The sequence below is a fragment of the Lepidochelys kempii genome, chromosome 7, assembly GCF_965140285.1.
Source record: "Lepidochelys kempii isolate rLepKem1 chromosome 7, rLepKem1.hap1, whole genome shotgun sequence".
NCBI lineage: Eukaryota > Metazoa > Chordata > Testudines > Cheloniidae > Lepidochelys > Lepidochelys kempii.
In genome coordinates, this window is record NC_136386.1 from 113,605,640 (window position 1) to 113,630,276 (window position 24,637).

A 24,637-nucleotide genomic window follows, 5' to 3' on the forward strand; every position below is an offset into this window, starting at 1 on the left:
CTAATGGTGTCTTCTGGCCTTAAAATCTATGAACCCTATGGGTATATGGGACTTTATATCAATCTTGAAGCATTTGTTAAAACAGCTCTTCAAAATGTATTAACTATTTACATAAAGGCTACATTTATAAATAGTTTATAAAGTGTGACAGTTTATAAACTGCAGTGGTCTAGATCACTAGACCGTCCCCTCTTACAGTCTCGTGCACCAGAGTTAAGGATAAGAAGTAAGGCTGATGATTTGGATGAGAATTCATTACCATTGTGTGAGCAGCGCTAGATGCAGCTGTGCAACCCTGAGCTTTAAAATTTGTGACGAAGAAACAAAGTGGGGGATGTTGTTTGAAATTATGCAGGGTTAATTTATTTTGACAGTCATCTCTTCAGGATAAGGACTGTATCTTCCCATGTTTGTACAGCGCCTAGCACAATGGAGGCCGTGATCCTGATGGGGAGCCTTTGGGAGCTACAGCTCTCCCATCGGCTTAATTACTCCACTTCTGTGAGAGGCAGTAGTTACGTTGGCGGGAGAAACTCTCCCACTGACCCAGCACTGTCTACATGGGGGAATAGGGTTTGTATAACTACATCACTCACGGGTGTGGATTTTTCACACCCCTGAGTGATGTAATTATACTTCAGTAAGTGTGTAGTGTAGACCTGGCATTAGTTTGAGGCTAAGGTGAATGATATAATCAGATAAGTTAAGTGGAGTGAGTTGAAGTATTAGCTCCTAGTTATCACCCCATCTGCATCAATCTCTTTCTATGTTTAAATCAGCACCTTCTTGACAGCATGGGACCTGATCCAGCTAGCTACTGACCAGAGTCGGCTTGGATTAGTTTCCATTCTCTCCAAAGCACCATAGTTTGGGGCGGTGCAGATAAAAGCCTTCAGGGTTGTCCCATCTCTGTAATGAGGAAGCCAGGTTTGGGTTTGCAAAACCTCACCCTGAATTGGTTGGCTTCTAGATGTCATTTTATCTAAATGGCTCCACTCCAGTCAGAATACTGCAGGCCAAATTTTGTTCCGTTACTCCTGATCAGCACTTTGGGATTAGTTACCAAGCCCTGTGAATGGAGAGAAAATCCTACCTCCAGCAGGATTGGTGGGTAAAGCACTTTTAGAAAGAAAAATAGGTGATTTTTTTTTAGTGCTTGGGGTTGCAGCCTTGACAGAAACAGTGCAAAGATGTTATTATGGGGTTCGGCGTGCAATCCAGACCACGGAGGGAGGGGTTGTGTCACCACTTGCCCTGCAACCCTGGGTGTTTTACAATGCTTTGCTGCTGTCACTCACAGCCTGGGGTGCTCACAACCAGTTTACAAGCATGCAGGCCATATCCTGAAGAGCTAGACAGCCCTGGTTCAGCAGGTCTCACCCCTATCTATAACCTGTCTATAGCCCCACTCTGGCTTCCACCAGCTTTGGTTCAGAGGTGAAAGTAAGCTGGTACGCCCCAGTATGGCGTACCGGCAAGAGCTGGTGCACCGTACTGGGGCAGTCCGGCTTCCCCAGGGGGCAATTTAAAGGGCCTGGGGCTCCCAGCAGTGGCTGGAGCCCCAACCCTTTAAATAGCCGCTGGAGCCCCGCCGCCGCTACTCCAGGGCTCTGGGGGCTATTTAAAGGACCAGGGCGGTAGAAGCAGGGAGCCGCAGGCCCTTTAAATAGCCCCCAGAGCCCTGGGGTAGCAGGGGCTCCGGGGGCTATTTAAAGGGTCGGGGCTCCAGCTGCCTCTGCCGCCCCGGTCCTTTAAATAGCTGCTGGAGCCCCGCTGCTTCCCCAGGGCTCCGACGGCTAATTAAAGGACTGGGGCAGTAGAAGCAGGGGAACCCCGGGCTCTTTAAATAGCCCCCGGAGCCCCGGGCTGCTGCTGCTACCCCAGTTGGGGGGTGGGTGGAGGAGGAGAAGGGGGGGCACTTACCTTATAGGGTGGGCTGGGGCTGGCTCTGACCCTCCTCAGCCCTGCCCCTTCCACCCTAGGCCCCGCCCCTTCCAGGGGCCTGAGCTGGCCCCAGCGTACCGGTAAGTCACTTGACTTACTTTCACCCCTGCCTTGGTTACAACCAGCAATAGACCTTAGTTGTCTTTGCCTGAGGACCGGACTGGTCAGAGAATCAAATACATGTTCTTTTGTCTAAGGCAGACCTGTTTACCAACTGCCCAAGGGATGCCTGGTTTAAACACACTTTCGTCATAATTTCAACATATATCCATAACTCTTAATACACGCTGCACAATACATCATGCAAGACTATTAACAGTCAGTGAGTTATTCGTTTTCAAATGATACCTCAGAAGGCATATTTTATACAAACATTATTGCAATAGGGTGGGAATACAGGGATGCTTAGGGTCACACCTGCCCCTTTACAAAACTGTAGAAGGGTAGGCCCCTGGCTGACCCAGAGGTAGCAGGGCAGAAGGATAGCTCAGTGGTTTGAGCATTGGCCTGCTAAACCAAGGGTTGTGAGTTCAATCCTTGAGGGGGCCATTTGGGGATTGTCCTGCTTGGGTGTTGGACTAGATGACCTCCTGAGGTCCCTTCCAATCCTGATATTCTGTGATTCAGAGCCCTTTTTCCTGGACAGGGCTTCTGCCACCATATTTGCTTTCCCCTTTATATAGAAGAAACCTGTTTTGCCACCTTTCTATGTAGAGTCTCCAGGACATAACATCAGACAATATCCATAATTTCAGCTACCGGGTTTTTTACAAACACTTTACAAACATGTTAATGACCAGTGTGATGTTAGATTTCAAACAATATATTACATGTCATCTTTTAAATAAATATCCTGACACCAGTGTGTGAACTGTGATGAGCATGTCAGGCCTGAGGAGTGGCTGACACAGAGCAGTGAACCTCAAATGGGCCTCTGGGTCATAGACGCCCCACAGCGTCACGCTCCCCTGTGCTCTGAGTCCGAGGATTAGAATTCTGCTGATAAAAATTTCACCGTCAGCTCCACCTCCCACAAATTAAAAAAACCTCCAGTTTTTGCCAGTTTCACGTCAGATTCTTTCCCTACCCAAGCAAAAAGGCAGCTGTAAGCTTCATCCCACAGGAAAAGTTGGGAATTAGCTAGCAGGTAAAAAGAAAAGGGAGTCACACCCCTTGTTTCTTTTCCGGTTGTTTTAAATTGCGTGTAGTCACCTGCCAACACAAGACTTCCTCTAACTTGCTTTGGAGCCTCATTCAGGCCAGAAAGCATCGTACACGCCGGGGTGTTTTCCAATTGCCTTTGCAGTGAGATAATAGTTACATTTTTTGCCATACACATAGGAAAATATAATTGTCCAATTATGCTGAGAATCACAGCATACAGGGTCATGTACCAAACCTATTCGTATGTAGCCAGGTATCCTATCTTGTGTATATGCTAATTAAACTGGGTTATGTTACTCAGACAGCTTTATAAAATGAACATTTTTGTGCATAGAAAACCTTGTGCGAGGAATAAACAATAATTCTACTGAAAACTCTCTCTTTTGCTTGGCAATGCAGGATATTTAATTCAAAAACAGGAAGATGCACTGTCAGGGAATGCCTCTAATAACTGTGGTGGCACCTTTGTCCTGAGAAGTTTCTAGTGAATGATTATGTGGGCACCAGGCATACAGTAAACAGGATAAGATGGTTCGGGGTAGTGTCAGAAATATAAGATTTCAGTTACCAGAAGCACTGTCTATTGGCTGCTATTGTTAGTTTATCATTAGACAAATGAGAAATGTATTCCATGTTATATAGACCAATGAACGGCATAAATGCAGGGGACTGGGAGTCAGGACTCCTGAGATCTGTCCCCAGTTTGTTACTGACTAGCTATGCCCCTTTGGGCAATTCACTCAACTCTTCTGTGCCTCAATTTCCTCCTCTGAAAAAATTGATATAATTATACTGCCAAGTACCTATCTTGGGAGAGTTGAGGCTCACTGGTGAAGAACAATGGGATGTGTTCTGGTCCCCTTTCTTATGTTGAGTAGCCCTTACTCCTCAGATGGCTCCATTGACCGTGGGTCTGAAATCTAATATGGGGCCACTTGTGGAATAAGGTGCTATTCAACATGAGTAAAGGTGAACTGTCCTTGAGAGATCCTTGGTTGGAGAGTGTGGTGCATCATTGTTAGGTGTTAGTGTTCCCCTTCCTAGTCATCAGCTGCTCTTTGGATTCCCTTCTAGTTTATATGTTAGCTTTGTTTGTCTTTCCTAACTATTTTAAATGTGAAGCCAAATTTTTACCTGCAAACTGGTCGCCGCATCCTTGGAGAGTAAAATGGTAATAAACTTGGTGGTGTACACCACTGCCCTCTGCTGGATGGAATCAGAACTGTTCAACTGTGCCACAGGCCCTGTAGTGCAAATAGTTGGTGGAGATTCTCTGTTAGTTCAAGTGCTAGGGGAAGGATCTGAATTCTATTCCCTCTATGGCCACCATACGTAGCACAGTGACAGCTGCGAAGTCCGAAGTGGAAACAGATTACAGTATGAGATGAGAACCCTATTTTGGCTGGTTGCTGACCTGGACTGTGTTTTAAGGCTTCTTTGTTAAATGAATCCCTTTTGTTCATAGGCCCGGCTCCTCCTGTCATTTATGCTGGGGGAAATCACAGGTCGCTAATGGAGTTACACCTGATATCCTATAATTTTAACGGAGTTGCACCTGTATAAAATGCTGTGGGAGGAGAATCAGGCCCATAAAGTGAACTGGGATGAGAATATGCAGGTTCAGACAAGTCCTGAATGTCAGAGTGGACAGTATGGTTACTCACATCTTAACTGCTGAATTACAGGGCTCTTCAGCTGGTATCTGCCCCAGACATAAATAAGGTACTTTGCAGGTGGTTATGCACAGACGCCTTTGCAGGGGTATATGGAAAGGAAAAAGCTTAAGAAGTGTCCAAGAATCTCCATGGTCCTAGCGAAAGTAACTCTCTGACCAGTTCACAGTTGAGGCAGCTACTTTAGGTGAATGAAAATCTGGATGGGAGATCTGTATTGAGATTATGACGTTAAGAAGAAGTTTAATTAAATGGCTGAAGAGGAGCTATAGTAGAAAGGGAAAGGGAAGGTGTGTTGTCTACTGGCTACAGCACAAGTCTTGAGTAAAGAGACCTGAGTTCAAATCCTGGCTCTGTCTTTAAATCTCCCTAGGCTTGATCCTGCATTCTCTAGGTTCGGAGTTTTGCTGTTGACTTCAATGGGTACAAGACTGGACCCTCAGTCCCTCAATTTCCCCATCTGTAAAGTGGGGATAATATTACTTATCTCCCTCATACGGGGTGATGGAAAGTGCTTTGAGATCCTGGGGCAAGGATGCTATATAGGGGCATGATTCCTAGCCGAGTGGTGAAGATGCAGGTAGCTGGGGAGCTGCTGTTCGTCTCTGTTACTGAGTTTTCGAATTTAAGTCTTGTATCGCCAAGCAAATGGATGTAGTAAAATAAAACAAGAATAGTAGCACTAATAAAATTAGCAAATATGTTGCCAAGAAGAGACATCAAAGCAAATCCTCCAGATGGGCTGAGGAGATAAGCAAGTCATGTGGCATCAGAGGTGGGACTGAAAGACACTGTAACAAATTGTGGATGAATAAATTAGAATGAACCCAATAACGACAGGCTTATTAGGTCTTGTGGCCGTTCCTTCATCCGCAGTATTTTTGCACATAGTCTAAGAAGGCCATTGCCCTTTGTTATATTTGCATTAGTTACTAGGATCCCCTTTTGCTTTGAGTCCATGCTGATATGGATTCCATCCTTATCACTCTAGCCGGATGCTGCATTTGCATAATTGAGTGGCACGATACAAAACAGAATGGGAATGTGAGTGACAATGTGGCTGCTTAATTAATAATAATTCAGACTGAAATATTTAATCTGCACCAGTTGATTTTAATTTTGATGGTTATTTTAAAAAGAATTGCCTAGTTCAAGGGGAACCAATATAAAATGCGGGGGCTTTCTCTCTCTCTCTCTCTTTTTGCTTGTGACTATGCAGGTATTCTTGGTAGGCTTGCTGTCACTGGAGCCAGGACAGGGTTGCAGGTTACCGAGGGAGTAATTTATGCCACAATAACCATGGGTACAGCATGTTTTCAAAGCCTGAACTTCTGGCATTGTCTTTGTATTTACTGTCATCGTAGCTGAGAGGAGCACCTGCCCAAACTATTCATTTCGTTACCACCGGCATTCCTCCCTTACGAGCATGGATGGATCACCACCACCATTTGGCACATTGTCAGGAGGGCGGGGGTATGGTGGGGGAGGTATTGAGAAGGTTGCAGTCACTTTTTGCCAATCAGTGTTTCATCCCATATAGAAAGAGTTTTTATCAGAGTACATCTGAATGGCGCTGCTTTTTACTGATGAAGATGTTGCAACCAGTGAAGGGGCTGATCATTAGCTGGTGTAAATAGGCATAGTTCTCTGGAAGTGGAGCCATGCCGATTTACACTAGCTGAGGATTTGTTCCAAAGTCTTCTAGGAGGTAAGCTGTAGAGTGGGAAATAATATAGTCATCGTCCTTTTGAAAGCTGAACTACCTGATTGGTTGATGGTGGGCCATTAACACGATACCCATGGGCATTCAGTGAATTTTGCAGTAGATAGTCTCCTTTCGAGAAATTGGCTTAATTAGTGTTGCTTTGCACTAATCACCTGTTGGAGCTATCGTATAACACTTAATTGGGAGAGATTTGGGGAGCAATATTATAACATTGCTGTGGCTTCTGAAAGTTAATTTTCTTTAAAAATGAATACACCTACCTTACAGAATAATGCTTCAAGGAATCACAGTGAAGTCTTTTAACTATTTTCTCTGTTTTCTTCTCAAAAATGTCTACAATGTTAAGGTAACACTGCACTTGAGTGGACATTTAACTAAGTCCTGATGAGAGTAGCATAATGAGATCAGTATCTTAATTCTGTTCAGTAGGGATGAACATGCATGAATTAAATATGTGGTGGACAAATCTTGGGGTATGCCTCTGATGGATCTGTGTGAACCACACTAATAATAATGGGTGGCTTGCAGATTACATCTGTATCATGAACACCTCAGTCTTGTTGCAAATCTCATGGAAGTTGCTGGGGAGTCTCTCTATTGACTTCAATGGACTTTGCACCAATGACCAGCCATCTTCACCTTCTGCAAACCTTCATGACCTACATACATCAGAGCTGGGTAGCACTATACATAGTGGGTGTAATTTTCAAGCGTGGTCAGCATTGACCTCTGCTCTCATTTGAATGGTAAAACTCCCCTTTACCGCAATAGGAACGAAGTTAAGCCAATGCTGAGCACTCTTGAAATCCCACTCCTTATTAAGAACGTAATGGACAGTTACATACTGTTCTTGACTGAACATAAAAACAATCACTATTATTTAAGGCTATAATTTATTACTAATTCTTATTGCCACCACTCAACATCGCTTCACTGGTGCCAATGCTCAGATGTATGTCTTGCCATAGGTTCCCTGTTGAGTCGATATAGCCGTGGCTCAGAAAGGGAACTATAAAATAACATACTATGAATCATTGCTTGTTGCATGGCCTTGCAGAGTTCGCTTTTATATACAGGAGGCAGGGGCTGACTCGGCAGGGACTGGACATAGCTTGCAATCGTGCTGCAGGTTTGGAAATTTTGGCTTCCAGTTGGGTGTATAAAATATATCATTGGAAAAATACAACCAAAATCTGATAGCGCATCTGAGGAAAGCTTTTAAATTGGAGACTCCTTTGAGTATTTGCAAAGAGAGAATCTCAGGTGCAAAACATCAAAGCAACAGTTTGGGCTAGAAGGAAAAACCGGATGATGGGAGATCAGATTCACTAAGAAAATGGCCTTAGGAAATCTTCAACAGAGGAAAGTCCTGGGGCAGAGCCTGTGAGCTGCTGGTGACTCTGGCATGGTGTGAGGATGCTCTCACTTGCCTGATGTGAGCATGTGTGAAACAAACAGGAATTGCCACCCAGAAATACACTTGTTGACCAGCTTTGCCTTTGTTACAGAAGATGGAGAAGCAGTCAGCAGCTCTTACGAATCCTATGATGAAGAAGAGAGCAGCAAAGGGAAGTCAGCAACCCACCAATGGCCATCCACTGAAGCCACCATTGAGCTAATGAAAGATGCCCGCATCTGTGCTTTCCTCTGGAGGAAGAAGTGGCTGGGACAATGGGCCAAACAGCTGTGTGTCATTAAGGACACTAGGTTGCTGGTATGCAAACATTTGCATTTTCTTCCCCCCTCCCACCCCCAAATAACCTATTTTCTCAGACTGGCTTCTCAATACCCATATGGCAGAGAGTCTTATCTTAATTCATATGCTTTAAGAAATATCCACTTAGCCTCCATGTGGATTTCTCCAAAGATTTCCACTCAGTAACAGAACCAATAGAATACAGGCAGCTGATACCACAAGCCGAAGAGCAGGTAAAGTGGTATTGTTGCTAATTGTTCTAGAAAACAACGTGAGGTAAAATGTTCATCGATGCCAAAGCCAGAAGGGACCACTGACCATCTAGTCTGACCTGCTAAGTAACACAGGCCAGAGAACTTCCCCAAAATAATTCCCAGAGCAGAGCTTTTAGAAAAACACCCCATTTTGTTCTAAAAATGGCCAGTGATGGAGAATCCACCATGACCCGTGGTAAATTGTTCCTATGGTTAATTACCATCCCTGTTAAAAATTTACACCTTATTTCCAGTCTGAATTTGCCTAGCTTCAACTTCCAGCCCATGGCTCATGTTATACCTCCGGAGGCTAGATGGAAGAGCCTGTTATCAAATATTTGTTCCCCATTTTTCAAAAGTGCTTAAATCCCATTTTCAAAAGCGAATTAGGCACTTAGAAGCTGACATCACATGGAAAACCAATGACATTTAGGGACAGATTTACAAAGGCATTTAAGTGTCTAAAGAAGCAGATAGTCACCTGACCTGTTTATGCACTTCTGAAAATCCCACTAGGCACCTAACTCCCATGTAAACTCAACCTAACTCACTGAAGAATTTTAAAAAATCCCACTAGGTGCATCTGTAGGCCCCTAAACACTTTTAAAAATCTGGCCCCCTAGGTGCCTAAGTATCTTTTGAAAATGGGACTTAGGTGCCAAAGGCACGTCAGCACTTTAGAAAATTTTACACATGGCCTAGTGGTATGTAAGCAAATCAGGAACTCCTTTGTTCTAATCCTGACTCCTCTGACAGCAACCTCCCATGGCTGTTATTTTACTCATAACGTTATTTAGACCCTGTAAAATCTTTTGAGATATAGTTTGTGTGAAAGATGCTGATGTATGAATCTGTGTGTGTGTGTGTGTGTATTTAGGTGGGTATATATCTGTGCTACATATTTTTGTGTCGTGTGTGTGTGTAAAACATCTGGACGCTGCAGCTGTAACTGAGTTGGGCCTTCTTTGTGTTATATGCAGCCATTACAGATGTGCATGGTGCTCCATTTGTGCTGAGGTTAGGAAGTGGGTTATGTTGAGTTTACATGCTTTTAATCTCTAACTTTACTTCTCTCCTTCTGCTCTCAGTGCTACAAGAGCTCCAAGGACCACACCCCTCAGCTTGATGTGAACTTGCTTGGCTGCAGTGTCATACACAAGGAAAAGCAAGTGAGGAAGAAAGAACACAAGCTGAAGATCATTCCGATGACCGCAGATGTGATTGTGCTGGGCTTGCAGAGCAAGGACCAGGCAGAGCAGTGGTTCAGAGTGAGTGGAGCTGTGTCACTTGGCAGATTAGCTGGAAGATAATCCACTCTCCCAGTGGAAAAGGGAGCAGTTCATTCCACTCTGCCCCTGTGGTAACTCCCTCTGCTGTACCCAGGGCTGGATTAACTCGGAGGCAAATAAGGCACATGGCTATGGCCCAAATTGGTAGGTGGGGCCCAAAATCATAGGCCGGGGTCCTTCACCACCTCCCCTTTGCCCTGCTGAGGGGGCACAGGCCACCCGCAGCAGTGCCCTCCTCCCTGGCACTGCAACCCTAATCTTGACCCCCCCATGGTGGTGTTTGGAGAACACGTCCACCCTGCAAGAGCAGCTCCTCTACCGGGGAGCTGGGACCAGTTTCCCCACTCTGGGCATTGCCACCTGGCACAGCCCCATTCAAGTTTGGTCCAGCCAGCCTTCCATCATGATGGGAGAAGGTGGCTGACCTAATCTGAGTGGGTGGCATTGCAATACTCCCTCCCCGCTTTCCCCTGGGACCCCCTCTCGCACCAGGCTGAGAGAAGCGTATGTTTGCCCCATTGATGGGTTAATCTGGCCCTGCTTGTACCTCACACCTGCCTTCTCGGTGCTCCCTCACATTCTGCCCTGACTGAGAAATGTGGTGAATAAGTTATTCCTTGCAGTTTTCTCACAGTGAAGAAGATAAAAGAATGTAGAAGGTCCTCTGATTCATTGAGGTGAAATGGCAGTCTCTCTCATTCACTCTTCTGGAATCATTTTTGCTGGCAGGGAACCTCTCCATCTCCTGCCCTGGATTCTCCATGCTGGGCTCTTCACACGTCTTCACAGGCTCAGCACTTCTGCCAGAAGAGTGTGCATGCTGGGATGTCAGTCATGTGGGGCCAGCAGAGTCAGATCAGCCGCGAAAGCTCTGGCTCCCTGCACCATGGTCTGAATTTAAGGGAAGGGAGGGGAGGATATTTTGCCAGGGAAAGAAGCAGCTAAAATGATCCTTTAGGATTGTTTAAGTTGTTGAGAGGCGGGGGGCGGGGGGGAGAAGAGAGGAAGAGGGGGTTAGAAAGAGGAGAGGGACAGAGAGTGAGTGACATGGGACAAGAGCAAAGAGTGTGGATATGAGGCTACATACCTTTACTATATTCATAGGGATTCAATGCACTGCACTGGAACTTAGCTGTACAACTCCCATCGACATTACTGTGGCTCCGCTTGGAGACTGTGCTCCATTCCACTGTTCTTCTGACATACACTGGCTTCATTCACAGCTGCAAGCACATAGACACATGCTCTGCTTCGTTTTCATGTCCAGGGCAAGCGTGTTCCCAGCAAACCCCTGCCACCTTCTCTATGTCGGAGAATGGAGAGGACCTCCCCAGCCCAACCTTTCCAGCCAGAATAAAGAAGGTCTTTCAGCAAGAGAGCACTGAACTCCCAGCTTCAGTCTAATTGATGTTTAATGGAAAATGCTGCAGAGACAGAAGAACGCTTAATGCCTCTCTCTGTGACAATGTGTGGGAACGCTTTTTGGAGAAAGTCCCAAACACAGAATAGCCAAGGACTGTACAGGAAACATGGTTGTTTCATGGAAACTGCAGCAGAACAATGAACCTTTACAAAGATCAGTGATTAACTCAAAGCAAGCAGAAGAGCTCTGTTCACTTGCAGCCTTCAACACGCTCACTGGACTGATACAGCGGGCCAAGTTTTGCCCTGACTTAAACCCACTGCAGCCCCTTTGAAGTCACTCAGGTCACAACATGTCAAGTCAAGGCCGGATTTGGCCCTTAGAATTTCTGTTCATTTGAACTTTATGGGCCAGGCGTCACCCCGTTGAAATAAATTATGAAGAGTTACATGATTTACACTAACTGAGGACCTGGCTTTAGTGATTTCAGTTCCCAGGCCAGTGATGCAAATTGTGTCATCTTACTTTGTTCCTAGTGCCTAGCATCCTCTGACTTTTGTTTTCTGTTTACAGTCCACATGAACCCAAAACCTCAAAGAGAAATTCTGTCAGAACGGCTTGCTCCACCTACATTCATGTCTGCACCCTAGGAAACTGAGTTGGGCAAGGGGTTTGACATCAATCCCTAATTCTGGTTTTGCTTGCAATGGGTCCCAGGTTTTGGTCACTGTGCTCTGGTTTCTCTGAGCCTGCATTCATGATAAGCCTGCATTCATGATGCTTTTGACAAAGCCGGTCTGAGGTCCAAGTTTTTAACATTAAGTGAATTCTGGCATGATGTTGAGTTTTGCTGCCTATGTTCTGAATATCTCTGAAGATTATGAGTATTGGTAATTTTAACAACTCTTTTAGCTTGCTGCTTTGTTCTCTGTGCAGGTAATCCAAGAGACCAGTGGCCTTCAGTCTGAAGTAGTGGGTGAAGGCAATCAATACATTCCAGACTCCCACCGTCTTAGTTACCTCAAGGTACAGCTTGTATCTTTAGCCAGGTGATATTCAATGTGTAAAATGCTTTAAATCCCTTTTTTTAGAGCCTACTCCTTTAACAAAACACATGGAGAGTTTACACCAGTGCAGTAACTTTATCTGGGCAAGAAGGAGGCTGAGACTGATATGAATGCAACCACGCTTTACTGCTGAAAGATGCATTATTGGAACAATATTAATTTTCCTTTATATACATAGAGGGCATAAGCTAACCTCTATTATTCCTGAACGGCCATCTGCAAAGTTTCTTGCTCCTTCCACTGAAGTGTCTGGTGGAGACATGTTACTGGACGGAATGGACCACTGGTCTGACCTAGTGTGCCAGGAGCTATGTTCCTACCCTGACCCTAGTATAATGATTTGCCTGCATCCAAACTCTCCAAAAGTTTGGATAATTTCAGATCCAGATTCAAACGTTGAAGGCTGGGACCATCTCCAATACAAATAAATGTTGGGAGTCTTAAGAAACAGCCTATGGAGCAGCACAGAGGTGACTATCTGAGAGAGGGGGAACTGGAGATTCTCCAGTATTAGGCCATCACAGTAGCACAATAAACCCAAGTAGGTGCCCAGATACCATGGTGAGGGACACAGCATGGATGGATAGATGGACAAAAAGAGGCGGCAATGGATCCCATCCTACTTTTAGGAAAATATTTATTAAAAAAAATAAAAATTTAAGAAGCTTGGCCTGCAATTTAAAGGGGAAAGGGCTCTAACTAAATGCCTGCCAGGAGTGGATGGGTCTCCGAAAAGCACACAATATAGGCTAGCTCCAGTGATTTTAACAGAGCTACACTGCTCCAAACCAGCCAAGGGAGGGGGCCCACACGTTTAGAGACCTGGGTTTGCAAATGTGCCGGGGTTGCTACATAGGACATATGTGACTTTTCATGCTTCCTTCTGTGATGTCCACACCTGGTTCCCATAACGATCTCAATACTTTCCCAAAATTTCCCTTGACCAGCCTAGAGACCCAGTCCATGGATTTTTTTTTTTTTTTTGCCAGCAAAGACATTCTTGGCTGATGCTTGGTGTTAATAATGTATTGCCTTGGCCCCGTGGTGCTCACGTTTGGTCCTCGTTGACAGGCGGAGCTGTCTGAGAGGCATTCTGTGGCATCAGAGAGCGGGAGCAGCACGGACGGCCACCCGGAATCCATCGAAACAAAAGATGGTAAAAGAAACCAATGTCTGGTGTAACAGGACACCCCTTTGCTTGGTCTTCTTACCCCACAGAAACCACAGACTCTACTGGGTGTGCGTTCACAGGACCATGTGTTTGAGTTCCCACTACTCCAGTCCCAGTGCAACAGTCTATTTACAATACCCTCTGTGCTTTCAGACCGCTCCTCAGGACCTGAGGCCTCTGTGAGCCTGAGCTCTCCCCCCACCCCACTGAGCACTTCCTTCCTGTGTCTCTTTATCCTGATGGACTAATTGGCTCTTTAGCCCACCAGCCTGATTATCTAATGCCCTCAATCTGCTTTCTGGGTGGGGCAGGGGGAACTAATTGGCCTCCAACTGATCGGAGAGCAGGTTCACCTGTTCACCCTCTGCACTGGGGAGAAGCTTGCCTGGATGGGTTTCTGCTTATTACAGATCACCAGCCCCACCCATTGCATTCACAGTGGACCCCAAACTGATCTGACAGCTGGTGAAAGCTGTAGACACATTAACTTCCATTTTTTTCAGGGACAGATGGAAAGGAAGGATGATCAAGTGGTTAGGGCTAGCAGTGTCCAGCCCCTAGCACAAGGGGGTGGGAGACGATTCTGTTGTGGTGGTCACCACTGCTGCATCCTGTCCTGACCACTCCTCCAGTGACGGGCTGGGGAGAGAGATGGGAGAGAGGGTCGGGTGGGCTGGGAGAGAAGGGGGTTGGAGATTGGGTGAGCTGTAGGTTGGGGGTGGTCAGAGATTGGGTGAGCCAGGGTCAGAGGGGAGCAGGAGGGAGAAGGGAAAGGGGGAAAGAAGGCAGAGAACAGGACCTATGACCACAAAAAGACCTGGGGGGCTGAGGGGAACATAGACCAACCGTGCCCTTCTAGGCGCTCTGCACTGGGGAGAGGGGTCTGCAGGATAGGGGGGGCTGGAGTCAGGGGCAGCTGCCCCCATAATTCAAGCACTGATTAAATGTTCATTCACTTTGGTCTACTCCCATTTCAGAGAGGACTAGACCAAAGCGAGCAAACTAACTAGTAATGCATGGCAGCTGGCTCCACAAGGTTGCCATGGCCCTAGGGTGAAATTGACTCTTTTTTACCATGATGCTGTGTGGCTTATGCAAACTTTGACTGGGACAAAATCGTATCCCTAACAGCGGGGTCCTGGCCTGTGACTGGAGCTCCTAGCACTGCAGTTATACCAATAATAAGGATGTTAGACTGGTACTTTGAGACCTGGGTCCACCTCTGCCAGACTTCCTGTGCTGTGTAAGTGGCTAAAGAGGCACTTAGGTACCTAGGCGTTTTTGAAAATCCCCTAACTCCTGTTGCAGTTAATGGGATTCAGACATCTAGGTGCTTTTGAAAACCTCGCTTGGTGCCTATTGGCATCTTTAGGCATTTAAATACTTTGAAAAATCTGACCCTTAGTCTCCCTGGAGTTTTATAGCTGAGCCCTGCCTCACAGGGGTATTGTGAGGATAAATACATTAAAAAAGAAAGATTGTGAGGAGCTCAAATGCTATGCGGGGAGGGAGAGCACAGAAATACCAAATGTGGCCCTTAGAGCACATCCTGCATGTTGTGTACAAATTAGAGTACCCGTTGGTATGCACAGACTGTGTTGTTTATGAGGAGGACCTCGAATAAGTGATGCGTTTGTTTACTATTGACTCATTTTTGGCATTCACTGCTAGGCATTCTATATTTTAAAAAATATGCCCGCCAGCTAGTTTGGAATGAGAATCTTATGTATCGCTTTAACAGCAGGTAACATAGTTTGTCTGTAGCTCCAACAGCATGACTTACATACTGTCCATTTCTCTCTGTTTTTGCTAGTCAAGAAGAAGGGTACAACTGGCCTTAAACTGAGCAACCTGATGAACCTCGGGAGAAAAAAATCCAGCTCATTGGAGAGTCCAGAGAGGGCACTAGAAACTTCCAGTAAGCGACCAGAAGGATGTTACCATGAAAGAGAACCCACAATTTTGTATTTTCAGCCTAGCACCCTTAAGATAATTGTGCTCACAAGAGCAGGTAGCAGCATGAAGGATGAGTTGCCAATCAGCCATCAGCCCCTGAAAACATCAGAGATAGACGTAGAAGGCCTCTGTGCTTCCCTCCCCAGAAAGCAACATAAGACATGGGGTTCCTGAGCGCCCAACAGGGAGAGGTTTGTGTGGGATTTAAAGCTTTGGGTGAACAGGGCTCCATAGTTTTGCATAAACTTTGACTAAGGGCAGGTCTACACAGAAAGCTTCCATTGGCATAGCTATGTCTCTTGGGTGTGAAAAATCTACAATCCCTGAGTAACGTAGTTAGCTGACCTACTCTGGTGTAGGCAATGCCAGGTTGATGGAATAATTCTTCTGTTGACCTAGCTACCACCTCTCAGGGAGGTATATTAACTACAGCAACGGGAGAACCCCTCCTGTCGCTGTAGGGAATGTCTATGCTGAAGCGCTGCAGTGGTCCAGCAGTTTAAGTGTAGACATAGCCTAAGCATCCACAGTTGTTTGCTGCTCTGAACCTAACCTGAATTCTGAAGGTAAAAGTGTGACCAGTTTTCCACCCAGGATGCATGTCACAGCAAAATTTGGCTCCAAACCTTTACAGTTAACCTATGTGTAGTAAGCCCTCTGCTTTTTAAACCAGCAACCTGAGAACCAGACACGTCTCTGTTGACATACTGGCCCAATGGAGGCTTCAAATGTGCATGTGATTCCCAAGCCTACATCCCAATGTGGTGGAAGATGTTACTAAGCCAGTATGTGCTTGCTTGCAGGTTACCTGAACATACTAGTGAACAGCCAGTGGAGATCCCGTTGGTGTCACATAAAAAATGGTCACCTCCATTTCTACCAGGACAAGAATAGAAGTAAATCTGCACAGCAACCTCTGAGTCTGGTGGGCTGTGAAATTATTCCAGACCCCACCCCTGACCATCTCTATTCTTTCCGTATTCTGCACAGTGGGGAAGAACTAGCCAAATTAGAGGTATGGTGGCCTATGTTTCTCCTAGGGAATTGTCGGGAAGGTAGCCATAAAAATTCCTACCGCCCTGCAGGGTAAACTCAGCTGAGTAACATTCTCAGAAGTAACTCTCTTTAGCCGCAGATAAAATGTTAAGTCTTCAGGACTGCTGGTAACTGGAAACAGACCTTCTTCATATTATGAAGAACACTAATCTTAAAAGGCCAGGATCTCAGCTGGCATAAATTGGTGTAACTCCATTGACTTGCCATTCACTTACACCAGTTAGGTTCTGGCCCAGAAAGCACAAGTAAATCTATTCATATCTGCTACTTTCACTTGCCTGTATCCTGGACTGTTTATCTCTAATCTTCATTTCCTCTGACATCAGCATGACTGGAGTAGGAGGAGGACAATGTGAGCAATTTCCTGTGTTTTCCAGTGGGTGGAATATTTATAGCTAAACAACAGGCTTGAAATGACTGCTACAAAGTCTGAAGGTGCTTAGTTTAGCCGACCGATCGCTGTATGTCTGAGGTGCCCAGTAAATCACAGACCATATGTCTGCTGGCAGATTTAAAAGCTAAAGAGGTGCTTGAAAAAATAACAGCAGTTTGTAAATGGGAGAAACTAAACTTCATCAGAGTGTCACAGTCAAGGTCCAAGCTGACTGGTTGGTTTCCAGGCAGTACTAGAACGTTGCACTAATTTTACTGGACTGGGAGGGGGAGGAAGAATTGATTCCAAAATATCGATTCCACATTTTGCCTGATTTAACAAAAATCTGCTTAATTTCAGGGTTATACAAGACCCGGTGACTTTTAACAACAGGGGTCTGTGCAAACTTTATCCAGTTTTGATTCACATGAGTCGTGTCCCCCCCCCCCCCAGTTTTGCTTTGTTTCTTTGAAACATTGGGGTTCAAGCCTAGTTTTGCAGTGTTTCAGATGGAAGCTATCTGAAGCCATCAGGCGTTCCACAGGGTTCTCCATTAGAGATGGTCTCAAGTCGCAAAATTCCTATCTGGACTGAGAACACTCCAAACAATGAACTGTGGCTCGAGCTGTTGGTGAACATTAAGGGTTTCAGTGTGTCTCATTACAAAGACATGGGCCTTATTCCAAAGTCTGATCTGGATTGGGGTATAGATTTCAAACCTCCCACGCACTCGGAAAATGGTCAGTGGATGTTTGGTCACAGGGTTTTGATTCAGACCCATAAATCAGCCTCAGTTCTCTTGAAACTTGTCATGTTCAGAGACCCTGCAGATTTCATCATTCAAGTTTGTGCAGGTCTCTTAATACTAGCAATCTTGAAAGTCCTGTCCTCTACTGGTCAAAGATTGAAAATTCAGTCTTTCCTTGGCAAAATTGGATTGCTTGAAAGACTCCAGCCGGGGTAGGGCTATAGGCAGCTGAGATCTCCTCCACTGTAAGAGGGAAAACCCAGAGCCCTGGTCTTGGCAGGGAGGTAAAAAAGGAATTACTTTTAGAAATACTCTAGTTTAAAATATAAATTTAACTATAAAGTCTACGTGTGGGACCTTAATCCTTGTCAATTTGATTAATGTCAAAGCATTGCAGTTTATTTATCCTAACAGACCCAAGTAAATCTGCAATTTACCTTCCCATCTAAACCATATTAAGCATCTTGGAAACTGCTCTCTTTACAGCCATAAAAATCTGTTTCTTTGGCTATGTTGTAGGCCAAGTCTTCTGAGGAAATGGGCCATTGGCTGGGCCTCCTCTTATCAGAGTCAGGCTCGAAAAAGGACCCAGAAGAATTCACCTATGATTATGTCGATGCTGACAGGATTTCCTGCATCGTGAGTGCTGCAAAGAATTCCTTCTTGTAAGTCACAGTGGCAGCATTTTTGGCTTTGAAAAATTCCTTGATCTTCTAGGCAGATCCTGAGTGGGTGGTTGGCTGTGTGATGCATGATGCACTTGATCTCAAAAGAAGAGCAGCAGATCACATTCTCCTGATGCTCAGCTTCAGACACCTAGCTGGGCAATCAGGAAGGCAGTGCGGTGCTCATTCTCCTCCATTGTCACTCACAAGCGGGACTGAGGCAAGGAGACTGTGGATTGCACAAAGGAGCAAACCCTACCTCTGCCACAGAGGATACCCTGGCTGTGGAGTCAGTGTGGAGGGCAGACTGGAAGACCCGGTGTGTAGGGGTGGGGCTGGAGGCTACATTGCAAATGTCGTTTCCCAGCCATGGGTGGGAACACGGGGGGCACCTGCAGCTTTTGAAAGCATGTTGCTTTGGGTATTTACAGCTTAATGCAAAGGAAGTCCTGTGAGCCCAACACCTATATCGATAACCTGCCCAAGATAAGGAGCCAGGAGGAGGAACTCTACGATGACGTGGACCCGCCGGAGGAGACCATGGTACGGCTTTACAATGGCAGCAGTCTTCTGCTACTTGGGCCATTTGCTTATCCCTTTTCTCAGAGCAGCTGAAAGAATGAGAGTCGCTTTAAAGCTGTTGTGATTCGGGGTGATGCCGATCTGCCCACTGAATACCCCAGGGGGTGGGGTGGGGGAATCCTTAGAGAGCACTCAGACTCTTAGACAAGTAATTGCATTGAACCCTGTGGCGTCTAGATGGCAGCTTTGTAGCTATGATCTGCTGAAGACAGTCTCACGCATGGATATTTGGCTAGCAGGGCAGCAAAATACTTCAGGGCTAAAGATAAAGGCTGCTTGAATTACAGATACCTCTCCTTATAAAGGTAGATATTTCTCCCTGAACAGCCAAGGCTTTCTTCAGCAATACAAGGGGAGATCTTTTCAAGCATCCACTAAAAGTCAAACTCCCTTTGCTCCCTGGGAAAACCACCCAGAAATTTGCTAAATCTTTCAGGAAAATTCCCCTTTCTTCCCTGCGGAGTGTGCCTATCTGCTTACCTAGCTTGTTTATTCAAAAGCAATAACTTGGACTCGCCTGGCTTAGGGCATTGTTAGTGGAATACAGAGTCTTTCCTGTCTGGCTTGCTTCTTTGAATTCAGCCCAGAAGGGTCGTGGTTGAACGTTGCCAGTTAACAGCTGTTCACTGGTATGAATGAAATAGGCTGGTGGTCTCAGTCCGGAACCTTGACCAACACATCATTGCAACTGTTGGAATGGCCATGGACAATGAAAACTGACTCTTACAAGCACAGTGGCCCTTTACTTAGGATGGGCAGCGTGAAGCAGTTTGTCTTGCTCCTTCCCATAATAGACCTGGCCTGAGGATGATGATAAATTGGTTTTCGTTCACTGCGGGTCTCAGCAAAAAAAGTGTTGGCCTATCATTCAATTCATTTGAAAAATACAGAGAGAGAGGGCAACATTTTCAAAGGCACCTAAATCCTATGAGGAGTCCTAAATCCACTGGCTTTCAATGCGACTTTGGGCCTTAGACTTCTCAATCACATAGGTGCTTATGTAAATGTTACCCCCCAAATCATCCAAGTCAACCTTGTTGTTTCCTAGCATGAGACTGAGATTGTGCCTGCCAGCAGGGATTAGTCAGGATTCTTTTCAGATTATACTTTCTCTTTTGCAGGAAGAAACACCTCAAAGTGAAAGCAAAGACGAACTGGACCAAGACAAAGTGTACCTAGACCTCACACCGGTTAAATCCTTCCTGCACTCCACTGGCAGGAAACCGACACAGCCGTCACCTCCACTATCCCCATCTGTGGACAGTGCCAGCAGTCAGGCCACAGTGGACAATGTATCAGAAACAACTCTATTGGCTAAGGAAGCAGAGACCTGTAGAAAATCAATGGAAATCCCAGACCAGGTGCTGTAACGACTCCAGTGACAGAGGTCATCAGTTGATTAGTCCCTACTGCCAATTCATTCCTAACATTTTTCTCTCAACAGACACTTCAGGAGAAGATGGAGCTGGAAGAGTCACCATCACAGACAACCACCGTCAAAATCCAGATGCAGCAGCAGAAAATCACCTTCCCGCAGAGCAGTCCTGAGATCAAAGCCACCCCAACAGTCACAGCCAGCGTGCAGTTAGCGTCGGCACCCAGAGAGAAAGTGGAATGGCCCAAGGTGGCAAATACAGGTGGGTCCACTAGACGACATAACTATGCCGCCAAAGGGAATGGTGGATGGGTGCGCAAAGTCCATCACTTATCCAACTGCTAGAATTGAAAGTTTTCTGCACTTGGCTGATCTTATGGTGGTTTTTCATCTGCTAGTGGTGAGTAAGGGCTGCACCCTGCAGGGCACTGGGGAGTGACCAAACTTTTGTGCAGCCATTTCAGCCAGGATCTCTGCTTTTCCTCCCTCCGTCTACGGCAAAATGGCTCATCTGTTTGGTGACCTCAGCTGTAGCTCCAAAGGTCCAAGCATGCCAGGGGGGCAAAAGAAGGAATGAAATGTGCTTGCTAATGAGTTTGGGACACACAATGCCAAGCTGGGCCAAATCCGTAAAGTGGGTCTGCAGTGGACGCTTGCAATGCTGGCTCTGGCTTGTGTCGATACTGTAAAGCAGAAGGCTTGGCAAGAGGCAGTGATAAGGGCAAAAATGCAGACTGACTTTGTGGGAGATGTCAGCTTGGTCTCAAAATTAACACCTCTGCTTAAAGCAGGGAAGAGGGAGGATACAAAGGTGAAATGAGTCTGCTTTCAAGTGGACACACAGCTTCCAACCAGCCTTCTGGAAAGGCAAAAGAGACCAGGAATCCCTCCCCCAGATTAGTTTCCCAGGGACAATGGGAATAAGAGAGAATAACTGTGAAGCATTCAATGGATATTGCCTTTGAGACAGGATGACGACTTCCTCAGAGTGGGCCGTGGGCGGGAGCTGTCTAGTATGATGATGATAAACCACAGCAACTGGCTAAAACCGTTTTGTAAGAGATGCTAAATGTTAAAAAGGATTGACATGGACCATGAAAAAGGGGCTTGCAAAGCAGATCCTGGGCACAGAAAGGAGATCCTTGAGACACAGAAAACAGAGGGAAGAATGCTATGTAACATCTTTTCTTTTCACTGTAACCAAACTGGGGGGGCCATATCTAGATTCACTTTTGCGACGCTTGGATCTAGTGTTGTTCTGGAAACTGTTACTTTTGTTTTATAATGCATTTCTCTCTCTTTTTAATAAATCTTGCTTTCAAGAAAACCAAACAAGCGTTACTGTTGCTTGGGTAAATGCCCCAAAGAGAACCACACCCCTCCAAGCAGAGGCAGTGAAGAGGAAAGGGGTCTGAAGCCTCTTCACTTGGTTTCTTGGTCAGACATGGGCTTAAAGGATCTTTGCTACAAGAAACTGTGCGGTGGACAGCCCCTTGAAAGGGATAAGGCTAAAGGCTTAGACTCTTGTTTCATGTATTCATAGCACTTTCTGAGTGGCCTAAAATGGGGTTGGCCTCTCATGAAAGAAGCAAAGACACATTCCCTAGCAGGATACAACAAGTGCAAGCCCTAAACAGACAACAGAAGTGGGAAGGAGCAGAGGAAGGGGAACCATAATAAGCTCATATGGTTATTCAGTAAGACATGAGAGCTCTGTGGTGATCTAGCCTCCTCCCCACATCTCCCGGGGTGAGGGAAGAAGTGAGAAGAGAGATTGATTAGATGGAGGTGGTTTGGCAGATGGTTTGGGGAAGGGCTTCCATGCGTAAGGTGCCGCATGAAGTCAGATGTGAGAGAAGACAATGAAGGGGACCTGGTGGCATTGGTGGAGCGAGGAGAGGTAAAGGGAGAGCAGGAGGAGGCCAGGTCACAGATATAGGCAGAAGCTGCGTGTTGTAGGGCCTTGAAGGCAAGGAGAAGATGTTTGTGTTAGATGTGTAGTGTAATGGAAAGCCAGCAATTCAGAGATGGGACAGGGTGGTTGAAGTGGTGGGAAAGAGAGAGGATTTTGTCAGCAGTGTTTCAGATGGAGGGTGGAGGGACCTGAGGAGAAGGAGTTGAGATGTGGATGAATGCTTTGGCCATTGGGACAGGAAGGAAATGTGGGGGGAGGTGGGGAGGGAGAATGGTGGGTGACAGGATGTGGCCATGGTTTGGATGTGGAGGGAAGACGGAAATAGAAGTTAAACACTGATGCTGTGTTCAAGATACAGATAGACACAGCCTATTCCTAACGGGGCCTAAAAGCTAAGGGATGTAGACCTGGAACAAAGCATGAACTGTGTCCAGAGGTGCTGGAATCTCCATCAGGAGGAGTAAGTACATTCTGGGACTCTCAGCAGACATATGGCGAGCCTTGCGGTGTTCCCCCCGCCCTAAACACATCTACTTTAGGTGTACGAATTAGGAAGCCACCTCCTTCCATGTTGTTGTAAACCTGGCTCCAGTCCTCCTCCTTGCCCTGACCGCCCCCAAATCACCAGGGTTAAGATTTCAAAACAAGGATTCTGGTTCTCCCCCCTCTTCCCACCCCCCTCCAAATTTGCATACCCCGGATGACAGTGTGGTGCTGCACCTCAATTAAGATGAGCTGACTTTAGAACTGATGTGAGTCACCTCCAAGAAGCCTGATTTTCCAGAGGATGGGAACTCAGCGCTTTTTTGAAAAAATCCATTCAGGTCATTCAGGCTGAGCATTCAGCAACTGCTGTTCCCAAAATCACCAGCGATACCTGAACAGCTGGGCCTTGATTTGTTTTCAGAGCAGTGTTGTTAAATTGGTGGTGTCCTTTAAAAGCTCACATATAACTGTGTCTTTAAACTACTTTTCTATCTAGAACCTGCTCTCCTGGGGTGACTGGAATATGTCACAGTGTGGATGGTGTTGCCTAGTGAGTTAAGCACAGGACAGGAAACCAGGGACTCCTGATTGCTAAGCCTGGCTCTGCCACTGTTGCCTTTTTTGTTTTAGAGCTGTGAAAATAAGGGATTTTTCAGTCTGCCAGCAAGCCAAACATTTAGAGGTGGGAGGATTACCATTTTGGGTCAAACTGAAAACAAAACTATTTGAAATTTCTGACAAATTGAAAAGTTGAGGGAAAATGTTGTGGGTCAAGTGAAATGTTTCAACAGACTTGAACCATTCCATTTCGAGTTCAACCATTTTTAAACATTTTGGGGTATTTTAAAAAGAAATGTAGAAACACTCATTTTCATTTTCAACCGAAAAACTGACATGGTTCGTTTCCAAAACCTCAAAACTAAATGTTTGGGGTTTTTTATTTTATTTTTTTTAAAACCAAAACAATTTGGCAAAACTGACATGAATTCATGGAATGTTTCTGAGTCACCAAAACTGTATTTTAACTGGAAAACATTTTTGGCTGAAAAATGTCCCCCAAGCTGGACTGTTTTTTCCATCATTGGAGACAATATCTCAGAACGGTGTATGAGAATTTAATTCACGGAAGCTGCATAGTGGTATATCAGGCCTAAGTGATCGTATTACTTTCTGGAGCAGTTTGCTTTGCTTTGCTTTCATGGATACATGAAGACACTGAAAACTTTTTCCCTGTAGCCTTGTCCATTGCTAAGCCTGGCTTTGCTGATGTGTTTGCAGTGCCTGTAGAAACCAAACTGGGCAAGAACAGGATGGAGGCTGAGGTGAAGCGGTACACCGAGGAGAAGGAGCGGCTGGAGAAGGAAAAGGAGGAAATCCGGTCTCAGCTGACCCAGCTTCGGAAGGAGAGACGGGAGCTGAAAGAGACGTTAGCTAGCTGTCCAGGTAGGAGCCCAGGGAAATTTCAGCTCAAAGGAGCAGGTTCTGAAACAGACCTAGGCACTGGCAGAGAGACCATTAGGAGTGGCATATGATGCTTTTGCAGGAGAGGAAGGATGTACCCAATGGTTCAGGTGCTAGCCTGGGACTTGGGAGTCCCAGGTTCAATTCACTGCTCCAAAACTGACTTCCTGTCTGGCCTTGGGCAAGACACTTAACAAATACCTTTGAGGCTCTGAGCCTAATGTGCTATTTCAGTGGGAGTTAGCTGCCTCAATACCTTTGAAGATCTGGGCCTTGGTCTCTCTGTGCCTCAGGTCTCCATCAATAAAATGGGGATAGTAGCACTGCCCTACTTCACAGGGATGTTGTGAGGATAATTATATTAAAGAGTGTGAGATGCTCAGCTACTGCAGTGACGGAGGCCACCTAAGTACCATAGATATTGAAGATCCACGGAGCACTCTGCGCTGATTCACATAATGGTGACTAGACTGGGGTGAGAACAGGCTCTGGGAATTAGTGATGTAGTGCCAACCATTTAGTGTTAAGTTTTGGTCCCTCACTACACATCTGAGCTATGAGGAGACGGACCCCTAACTCGTTATCATGGGTCTATGCAGTTAAGTCACGTACGATTCGGAATACTCCTTGTAGCATACACAGGCTGAGCATGTCTGACAATGGCTCCCAGTAG

At 45.8% G+C, this 24,637-nt stretch overlaps 1 protein-coding gene across 3 annotated transcripts in view; it reads left to right on the forward strand.

The window, feature by feature from the left end:
• AFAP1L2 (actin filament associated protein 1 like 2) overlaps positions 1 to 24,637 on the forward strand; it is a 121,374-nt gene that overhangs the window by 90,060 nt on the left and 6,677 nt on the right. The window contains exons 6-17 of one of the 3 annotated variants that reach the window (XM_073354295.2): positions 6,001 to 6,084; positions 8,016 to 8,221; positions 9,546 to 9,725; positions 12,046 to 12,135; positions 13,248 to 13,332; positions 15,161 to 15,265; positions 16,107 to 16,318; positions 18,000 to 18,145; positions 18,577 to 18,688; positions 19,849 to 20,088; positions 20,172 to 20,364; positions 23,782 to 23,946. In XM_073354295.2, coding sequence (XP_073210396.1) covers positions 6,001 to 6,084; positions 8,016 to 8,221; positions 9,546 to 9,725; positions 12,046 to 12,135; positions 13,248 to 13,332; positions 15,161 to 15,265; positions 16,107 to 16,318; positions 18,000 to 18,145; positions 18,577 to 18,688; positions 19,849 to 20,088; positions 20,172 to 20,364; positions 23,782 to 23,946 — 1,818 coding nt within the window. The remainder of the gene's footprint in view (positions 1 to 6,000; positions 6,085 to 8,015; positions 8,222 to 9,545; positions 9,726 to 12,045; positions 12,136 to 13,247; positions 13,333 to 15,160; positions 15,266 to 16,106; positions 16,319 to 17,999; positions 18,146 to 18,576; positions 18,689 to 19,848; positions 20,089 to 20,171; positions 20,365 to 23,781; positions 23,947 to 24,637) is intronic. The other 2 variants (XM_073354297.2, XM_073354298.2) reach the window with 2 other exon arrangements.